Genomic DNA, 10730 nt, shown 5'->3' on the forward strand with positions numbered 1-10730 from the left:
GTGTTTAATTAACAGTAGAAAAAATGAAGGTGAGGAGGGGGAAAAAATGGCAGGTGAGGGATAACTTTACCTTGGGCCTCGACGGAGGATAGTAGCACTGCAAGGAAGGCAGCCGCTGCCAGAGACAGCCTTATCTTCATTTTGACTCTCTTTCTCTCTCTGGTTCAGCAGAACATGAATGAGGCTACAAAAAGAACGTGCAATTACGCACGCATCTCAGCAATGCTCCAACATTCCATTGTACTTTTACCACAAGCATCAAACATTTAAATTCCATATAATCCCAAATAAACTATAGATGTGTGATATAGCAAGTGCATTCAAAGACAATGGAAAGACAATTGAACATCTAAACTACATTGTCTCATCAGATTGGTCCAATTTAAACAGGGATTAAAAACAGTGTAAGAAAACTCACTATCAACTTTTAATCGAAAATTGTCTCTTCTACACTTTTCTATGGGATAAACGCGCTTCCTATTGTAGCCTATCTGATCAAAAAGGCGGTCCCCGTTCAGTCAAGAGCATGACTCAAAAACTATAAACTATCCAACATGTACAAACTATATGAAAACCCAACCCGTGTCTCCAAGCACAAAAAAACAATATCGTGCAATATCGAACACAGTATAGACCACCAGTCCTAAGTGATAAATGTTTCCTTTCTTCTAAAATAAAATTCTAATTTACTTCACACATTAGGAATTAACCTGTGTTTAAACCGCGAAGAATATTCCAACGCCAACCTATATGTCCAATGCACATGAGTCCAAGACACACGGCATTTATGGCATGGTTGTTGGGGGATAATTACGGGAAATAATTCATCTAAAAAACACCTTAACATAAAGACACCTTGACGAAAATGATCAATAGGCAAATAATAAATAGAAAAATTCAGAGCACAATATTGGGATTGCCTACTTCCCTGGTCTCCAGATGAGCATAACTAATCTCCCTTTACCTCTCAGATAGCCTAAACAGTAGTCCAATCCATAATTCCATATTCAATTAATTCAATACTGACCTGTGGAAATGAAGTTGTGCTGTCGCTCGTTTGATTTCAGAATACAAAACAGTAAAGCCTCTTTGGATATGCCCCTTCTGGTAATGATCGATACAAGTTTTACGGGAGGAGAATCAATATTCTAAGCACAGACGAAAACTCAGTTCTCCTCTTGCGGAGGTCACAGATCAGAAGCCTTTTTCCAAGTGGGAAGACTCTCTACAATCTGCTACTTAATAGGGGGCTGTTCCCAACTCTTCCTTTACTATCGTAAGCTCTTACGACACTCAGCAAGCGTGGAACCCTGCCACAGATTGATAAATGCAGCCTCTCAGAGTGTGGGGATATACTTTTGGAAATGTAGCATAGTTTTCTGCATTCCTTTTCAATGATGCTTCTCTAAAGGTTTTATCCTCAAGTTCATAGCATCTGCGTTTGGAAACCAGGACATGTGTTGCTATTGGCAACCGTTGAGCCGTTTTTTTTAGACAATGGAAAAATCTTCAACAGCCCCATTAATTCAGTGACCACTTAAGAATCAGTAGGCTTAACTACATCATTTTAATTTAATGGGATTCATGTCAGCAGATAAATATTTATAAATATATTGTTATGTTATTGAACTATTTAATAAGTCTATGGATTCCACTCAGAAAATGTCAAGACACTGTCCAATCATAATTATACAGGTGAAGCATGAGTGTCTCCTGACCCCTCCTGTCTCAGCCTCCAGTATTTATGCTGCAGTAGTTTATGTGTCGGGGGGCTAGGGTCAGTTTGTTATATATGGAGTACCTCTCCTGTCCTATTCGGTGTCCTGTGTGAATCTAAGTGTGCGTTCTCTAATTCTCTCTTTCTCTCTCGGAGGACCTGAGCCCTAGGACCATGCCCCAGGACTACCTGACATGATGACTCCTTGCTGTCCCCAGTCCACCTGACCGTGCTGCTGCTCCAGTTTCAACTGTTCTGCCTTATTATTATACGACCATGCTGGTAATTTATGAACATTTGAACATCTTGGCCATGTTCTGTTATAATCTCCACCCGGCACAGCCAGAAGAGGACTGGCCACCCCACATAGCCTGGTTCCTCTCTAGGTTTCTTCCTAGGTTTTGGCCTTTCTAGGGAGTTTTTCCTAGCCACCGTGCTTCTACACCTGCATTGCTTGCTGTTTGGGGTTTAAGGCTGGGTTTCTGTACAGCACTTTGAGATATCAGCTGATGTACGAAGGGCTATATAAATACATTTCATTTGATTTGATTTAAAGGGTGATGCTTTCTATATAGTCTCGTTATTGTTGTCATTTTCTTGTGTTACTTTTTTATTTTGTTTCGTTTTTTCACTTTAGTTTATTTAGTAAATATTTTCTTCAATCTATTTCTTGAACTGCATTGTTGTTTCACGGTTAGCCTGTTGAATTCCCGCACATGTGACTAATACAATTGTATTTGATCTATCAAATACGTAGGCAATAGATTATAGCCCTACAGATTATTTGAACGCAGAAAAACTTTTAAATTGAACGTTTTATTGATAAACGTGATAATAACATTAAAACATTTTTTTAAACACTTTTTCAGATGACAGAATTCAGTTTCCCGACCATCGGACTGTTATGCGAGACCCAATCAATTCCCTCGAAGACATAGCCCTCCAGTGGCTCAAGAGGCAAAAAGCATCGCTGTTTCCTTGAACATTAGGTTCTACTTAATAAAGTATTCAGATAAAACTCGGTTAAAAAAAACGTTACTAACATTTTCACAAATGTCTGATGCCACTTTTTATAATCTAAACACATTGTAAAGATGTGCACGCATAGCGTATCAAATCACCAAAAAGTCAACTATATTGATTAAATTGCATCTCATGACATTTTCCCATGATCTAGTAGTTATTTCTGTGTAGAGTTCAAGGGACATTCCAAAATAGGAACGTCATATTCTAATTGTAGATATATTCGTATATTCGCAAAGTATCATTTGATGACAACATTATGACTGCCCTTGGCTTAATGTGCCCTCCTTGGTTTCTAATAATAAGGTACTAATCTTACAGACTGGCTTTAAAGGAGAAAGACAGTGAAAAATTTAGGAATTGTGGTCACATATATTAGATAAATTACATGATATTACTACTTAAGTAAATACCAGTGTTTTCCCCATTGTAATGTTAAAATAAACCATTGGAATTGGAGCAAGATACGCTAGACAAGGTGGGATCTTTTTTTGTTTTTGTTTTGTTTGGTTAATTATGCGAATGATGTCGGTGGAAACAGTTTTATCCGCCAATATTGATATAATAACAATCGACGTAAACTTGGGAGTCACGCCATAACATGTGAGGTCCACTACCACTCGTCGAGAAAGCATGCAGTTTATTAGGCTACAGATTAAATCAATTATGATGACGCTCACAGGGTGGTGATAGTCTTATTCTGGTGACATGATAATCGATGCTTGCCTGCAGTTTGACAAATGAAAATGATCTTGCTCTTTTGTCCACAATAATAATCTCATCATGCAGTCTATATGTAAACGGTGTGAATTGGCTAGCTAGTTAGATGAGTGTGCGCTAATAGTGTTTCAATCGGTGACGTCACTCGCTCTGAAATCTTGAAGAAGGTAATGGTGCTTCGTGCCAGCTGGCTGGCTGACGATACTACACTTTTTCTGAAAGATTGCAAATTCCCTTATCGTTCAATGTGATTACAATCCTTTTCCAAAGCGTCTGGTCTATATCTTAACATTAATATATGTGAACTCATGGCTGTCAAAGATTGTGTGACACCTTCATATTATGGTATTCCAGTAAATAAGAACTTACATATTTAGGCATACACATTACAAAGGATCAGAAGTCTAGAGGCTTGCTAAGTTTTAACCCTCTTATTTGAAAAAAAAACAGAATAAGCTAAATCAATGGCTACAGAGGGACTTATCTTTAAAAGGTAGAGTCCTAATAACCCAGGCTGAAGGCATCTCTAGACTAACATATGGCGCTCTATCTTTATATCGTGACAGTAAAATAAGCAAGGAGATAGACCAGAAGCTTTTCAACTTTCTGTGGAGAAACTGTACCCATTACCCTTTGTTTTTAAAATTTGTGTTCTGAAATAATACCCTATTGGTGAGCAAACTGGTAAATGCAGAGGGTCTTTTACTCAGTTATAAGGAATTCTTATCACTTTACAAGGTCCCTGTAACACCTAAAGATTTTGCAATGGGCGGGTTAACTGCCTGTTCAGGGGGAGAACGACAGATTTGTACCTTGTCAGCTCGGGGATTTGAACTTGCAACCTTCCAGTTACTAGTCCAACACTCCAAACACTAGGCTTCTCTGCCACTCATCAGTGGGAAAGATTTGTTTCTCTTTTGCTCCATTCAACAACAGAGCGATACGAACCTTGTTTCAACAGGATGTTGTATCTATACCTTATGTCATGCCTTACTGGAATGGATTTATTGATCATATCTGTTGGAAAAAAGTTTGGATGTTGCCACACACATACCTACTTGTTAACAAAATTAAGGAAGTTTCCTTAAAAATTATTCATAAATATTATCCTTCCAACCACTATATGAAGAAGTTTAAGGAAAACATCAACTCAAATTTCTGCTTTTGTAATGACCACCCAGAAACAGTGTTGCATCTTTTTTGGCATTGTATGCATGTAAGAAAACTGTGGCAAGACATCAGTAGATTTATAATTGAATACATTTATGAAGATCTTACACTATTGTGGAGAGATATACTGCTTAGATTATTTACCTACGATAGAAATAAGCTGAAACATATTTATGTAATTAATTTCCTTATTCTTTTGGCCAAATTTCATATTCACAAATGTCAATTTACAACAACAAAAAAACAAATGTTCTTACCTTACAAAAACAAATTGAACTATATTTTAAGACAATTAAATACTCTACTAACAAAAAAGGTTAGAATAACAAGTGTCTGTATGTCCTTGTGTAATGTGATTTTGTACCCTCTAGCCCTGCCCTCTATCCCCCCTAGCCCAATTGTCTTTTGTATATTATTTATATATACTTGTGTTCCCCCATGTACTTCCTGTATTGATTTGTTAAGAAAAAAAATAATAAGAAAAAGGTAATGGTGCTTCGTGGGAGGCAGTTGTGTTTTTATGCGGATTTTAGAATATTCTCATGAAAATCTGTCGCCATTTGGAAGGAAACCTACCTACTGGTAATAATTCCCATCATGAGAATGGTATTAGTAGCAAACTAGACATGAACAAGATTAGCTATGTTTCCATTAACTTGTTGAGGGAGTTTTTGTCAACATTTAGAAAGTTTGCATGGAAAATAGATTAAACAATTGCCTGCTAGGGTACATTTCCATTTATTTTCCTAGGCAAGTCAGTTAAGAACAAATTCTTATTTCCAATGACGGCCTGGGAACAGTGGTTGACTGCCTTGTTCAGGGGCAGAACGACAGATTTGTACCTTGTCAGCTTGGGGATTCGAACTTGCAACCTTTCAGTTACTAGCCCAACACTCTAACAACTAGGCTACCCTGACTTAACTATCTTGTGTTGATAAAAACAGCTGGACGTAATGATGTCACACTCAGTAATGACATCACTGCCCATCCATTCCTTCAGGTTATGCTCAAATCCTACACCCCAACCCGAGCATTCCGTTCTGCCACCTCTAGTCTCTTGGCCCTCCCACCCCTACGGTAGGGCAGCTATGGTGCAGCCCAGTCCAAGCTGTTCTCTGTCCTGGCATGGAGAAGCTAGGACAGCAGAGTCCCTGCCCATCTTCCGAAAGCACCTGAAACCCTACCTCTTCAAAGAGTATTTTACATAATCCCATCCTCACCTCGACCCCGCCCCCCTTTCTAGCTCTGACTTTGCTGTAACTACACTCTAGACCCAAACTGCTACAGACCTATATCTATCCTACCCTGCCTTTCTAAGGTCTTCAAAAGCCAAGTCAACAAACAGATTACCGACCATTTCGAATCCCACGCACCTTCTCCGCTATGCAATCTGGTTTCAGAGCTGGTCATGGGTGCACCTCAGCCACGCTCAAGGTCCTAAACGATATCTTAACCGCCATCGATAAGAAACAATACTATGCAGCCCTATTCATTGACCTGGCCAAGGCTTTCGACTCTGTCAATCACATCCTCATCGGCAGACTCGATAGCCTTGGTGTCTCAAATGATTGCCTCGCCTGGTTCACCAACTACTTCTCTGATAGAGTTCAGTGTGTCAAATCGGAGGGCCTGTTGTCCGGGCCTCTGACAGTCTCTATGGGGGTGCCACTGGGTTCAATTCTTGGGCCGACTCTCTTCTCTGTATACATCAATGACCTCGCTCTTGCTGCTGGTGAGTCTCTAATTCACCTCTTCGCAGACGACACCATTCTGTATACTTCTGGCCCTTCTTTGGACACTGTGTTAACAACCCTCCAGACGAGTTTCAATGCCATACAACTCTCCTTCCGTGGCCTCCAACTGCTCTTAAATGCATGTAAAACGAAATGCATGCTTTTCCACTGATCACAGCATCACTACTCTGGACAGTTCTGACTTAGAATATGTGGACAACTACAAATACCTAGGTGTCTGGTTCGACTGTAAACTCTCCTTCCAGACTCACATCAAACATCTCAAATCCAAAGTTAAATCTAGAATTGTTTTCCTATTTCGCAAAACAAAGCATCCTTCACTCATGCTGCCAAACATACCCACGTAAAACTGACCATCCTACCGATCCTCGACTTCGTCAATGTGATTTACAAAATAGCCTCTAATACCCTACTCAATCAATTGGATGAAGTCTATCACAGTGCCATCCGTTTTGTCACCAAAGCCCCATATACTACCCACCACTGCGAACTGTGGCTGGCCCTCGCTTCATACTCGTCACCAAACCCACTGGCTCCAGATCATCTACAAGACCCTGCTAGGTAAAGTCCCCCCTTTTCTCAGCTCGCTGGTCACCATAGCAGCACGCGCTCCAGCAGGTATATCTCTCTGGTTACCCCCAAAACCAATTTCTCCTTTGGCCACCTCTCCTTCCAGTTCTCTGCTGCCAATGACTGGAACGAACTACACAAATCTCTGAAACTGGAAACACTTATCTCCCTCACTAGCTATAAGTACCATCTGTCAGAGCAGCTCACAGATTACTGCACCTGTACATAGCCCATCTATAATTGAGCCCAAACAACTACATCTTCCCCTACTGTATGTATTTATTTTGCTCCTTTGCACCCCATTATTTCTATTTCTACTTTGCACATTCTTCCACTGCAAATCTACCATTCCAGTGTTTTACTTGCTATATTGTATTTACTTCGCCACCATGGCCTTTTTTTTGCCTTTACCTCCCTTATCTCACCTCATTTGCTCACATTGTATATAGACTTATTTTTCTATTGTATTATTGCCTGTATGTTTGTTTTACTCCATGTGTAACTCTGTGTTGTTGTGTGTCGAACTGCTTTGCTTTATCTTGGCCAGGTGGCAATTGTAAATGAGAACTTGTTCTCAACTTGCCTACCTGGTTCAATAAAGGTGAAATAAATCCCACCGCACCTGTTCATATTGAGGAAAAGTGTAGCCTACTTACTATGCCTGTGATATGTGGATGTCTCACTTAGCTATCTGAAGTCGCTCTGGATAGGAGCTCTGCTAAATTACTAAAATGTAAAAACACTTTTTTCACAAAAAACGTGTTGAAAAAAATACGTGTTTCTATTACTCTTTCAGGCTAATTCCGCATTGGAGCCTGTAGTCTACCCTCCCACCTATCGGTTTCCTGTCTCAGGTAGCCTGGGAAATCCAGCATGGATGGAATGCAATAATTGACTAACATTTGCCATATTCTAATAATTCTCATGTGCCTATGTATCACCAAGGTCTGTGCCATGGTGAGACTTGCACTCCTGTAGATCTGAAATAATTTGATGGTGAAACTAGCTAGCCAACTAGAAAGCAATGCAAAGCAATTCAGCCATTATTGAAAGTCAGGACAATCCTTGTCTTGCAAAGATACATTTTTATAGTTGATAAAAATATATTTTTTCAAGCACTGGGCCTAGGCATTTAGAATAAAATGTGAAGTTGAGTTTTATAGTGACGTAATGACACGTACACTGCATACTTAAAAATTAATTTGGCAATTATCATTTATTCAGTTTCCATCATTGGTCACAATGAAAAAAGTTAGACAAAAAAAAGTCACCATTTTGTAAATCTATAGAAAATGTTTCCTATAAAATTTTCCTGCCATTTCCACCACACATTTTTGTTGCAACAATTTTGTCAAATAAACTTGGGTCAATGGGTTCTACTTCACAAAGCCGCACACGGCCAACATTCGTTATGGTGTCTACTGTACTTAAAATACAGTTACACACATACAAAAATAAGGACTAATGACACTTTGTTATGAGAGGCATATTTAATCATCCTGGGCTCCAAAAAATAAATATTGATCCCATGAACTTGAAAAAGAAACCATTATGACAGGACAAATCAACCCCGAGGAGATGGAGACGTTTTACATCTAACAGTGTGTGTTGTAGAACATGTGAGCTGCAGTCACTCCTCCTTGGGGAAACCTGCACAAACCAGCTCATATATGACATATGCAGATCCTGCAATGAAATGTAAGAGGTTATTAATAATTAAATAGTCTTATTTCAAAAGGCACTGAGCAACTTAAAGTGATATTGTACAACCAGAATTGTGTCTGGAGTTTTTGGGGCTACTGGAGTAGCCTATTCCATTCTCATCTATCAAATACATAGGCTATAGATTATAGCCTAACAGATCATTTTGAAAAACAACTTTTTCAAATGAACGTTATTGATTATTGACGTGTTATTGAAATTAAAACAGAGATGTCACAACTTTTACAGATGAGAGAATTCAGTTTCCCGAACATTGATCTATCATAATGTGAGACCCAAGTAATTCCCTTGAAGACATTGCCCTCTAGGGGCTCAAAAGGCTAAATGCACATGCGAAAGCCCTCCAGCAATGCTTTCTGGTGCATTGCTTCAGAAAAAGCTCGGTGATTTAAAAAAAACTAATATTTCATAAGTCTGAAACAAAAAAAATGAAACTTTTTATCTGCTATACAACACTGTAAGATGTGCACGCATATCGTATCAAATCACCAACAAAAAAGTCAACAATAGAGCAAATGGCATCTCATGACATTTTCCCATGATCTAGTCCGATTTCTGTAGGCTAGAGCTCAAGGACATTCCAAAATAGGAACGTCATTCTAATCGTAGATAAACTAATTTCTTTACAAAGTATCATTTGATGACAATATTAAACACTGCCCTTGGCCTAATGTGCCCTTGGTTTGGAACTAAGGTACTAATCTTACAGACAAGTTTTAAAAACGGAGCCACACTGCAAAAGTGGGGAACACTTGGTCACATGTAGAAGATAAAATCAATTGTATTACTACTTAAAACAAATACCAGTGTTTTTCCACTGCAATTTTAAAATAAACCATTGAAGTTGGACCTTAAATGGTACAGTAGTGGAAAGGGTAGCAAGTTTTAAGTTCCTCGGCATACACATCACAGACAAACTGAATTGGTCCACTCACACAGACAGCATCGTGAAGAAGGCGCAGCAGCGCCTCTTCAGCCTCCTGAGGTACTTACCCTACATTATTCATCTCATATGCATACGTATATACTGTACTCTATATCATCGACTGCATCCTTATGTAATACATGTATCACTAGCCACTTTAACTATGCCACTTTGTTTACATACTCATCTCATATGTATATACTGTACTCGATACCATCTACTGTATCTTGCCTATGCTCCTCTGTACCATCACTCATTCATATATCCTTATGTACATATTCTTTATCCCCTTACACTGTGTATAAGACAGTAGTTTTGGAATTGTTAGTTAGATTACTTGTTGGTTATTACTGCATTGTCGGAACTAGAAGCACAAGCATTTCGCTACACTCGCATTAACATCTGCTAACCATGTGTATGTGACAAATAAAATTTGATTTGAAGATCTGTACGTACAGTGCAATCAGAAAGTTTTTTTTCCCCTCATCTAACACAATATCCCATAATGAAAAAGAGAAAACAGGTTTACAGAGGTTTGCAAATGTATTAAAAATTAAAAATAAACTGATATACCTTATACACTAAGTATTCAGACCCTTTGCTATGAGACTCGATATTGAGCTCGGGTGCATTGATCACCCTTGAAATGTTTCCACAACTTGGAGTCCACCTGTGGTAAATTCAATTGATTGGACATGATTTGGAATGGCACACGCCTGTCTATATAAGGTCCCACAGTTGACAGCGTAAATAAAGTATATCAGTTTTTAATACATTTGCAAACATCTCTAAACCTGTCAGAGAAAAAACCAAGCCATGAGGTCGAAGGTATTGTCCGTAGAGCTCAGAGACAGGATTACATGGAGGCACAGATCTGGGGAAGGGTAGCAAAACATTTCTGCAGCATTGAAGGTCCCCAAGAACACAGTGGTGTCCATCATTCTTAAATTGAAGAAGTTTGGAACCACCAAGACTCTTCCTAGAGTTGGCCGCCCTGCCAAACTGAGCAATCGGGGGAGAAGGGCCTTGGCCAGGGAGGTGACCAAGAACCCGACGGTCACTCTGACAAAGCTCTAGAGTTTCTCTGTGGAGATGGGAGAACCTTCCAGAAGGACAACCATCTCTGCAG

General features: G+C 39.2%; 1 protein-coding gene across 6 annotated transcripts in view; it reads right to left on the reverse strand.

Moving 5' to 3' along the window:
* LOC112250011 (collagen alpha-1(XII) chain) overlaps positions 1-1264 on the reverse strand; it is a 94477-nt gene extending 93213 nt beyond the window's left edge. For 3 of the 6 annotated variants that reach the window (XM_024419801.2, XM_024419800.2, XM_024419802.2), the window contains exons 1-2: positions 1028-1264; positions 71-184 (exon numbers count right to left, since the gene is read on the reverse strand). In XM_024419801.2, the coding sequence (XP_024275569.1) occupies positions 71-140 (70 nt within the window). In that variant the 5' untranslated portion in view covers positions 141-184; positions 1028-1264. The remainder of the gene's footprint in view (positions 1-70; positions 185-1027) is intronic. The other 3 variants (XM_024419803.2, XM_024419804.2, XM_024419805.2) reach the window with 3 other exon arrangements.
* Between the last annotated feature and the right edge of the window lie 9466 nt (positions 1265-10730).

Source organism: Oncorhynchus tshawytscha, linkage group LG05 (genome assembly GCF_018296145.1).
Source record: "Oncorhynchus tshawytscha isolate Ot180627B linkage group LG05, Otsh_v2.0, whole genome shotgun sequence".
Lineage (NCBI taxonomy): Eukaryota > Metazoa > Chordata > Actinopteri > Salmoniformes > Salmonidae > Oncorhynchus > Oncorhynchus tshawytscha.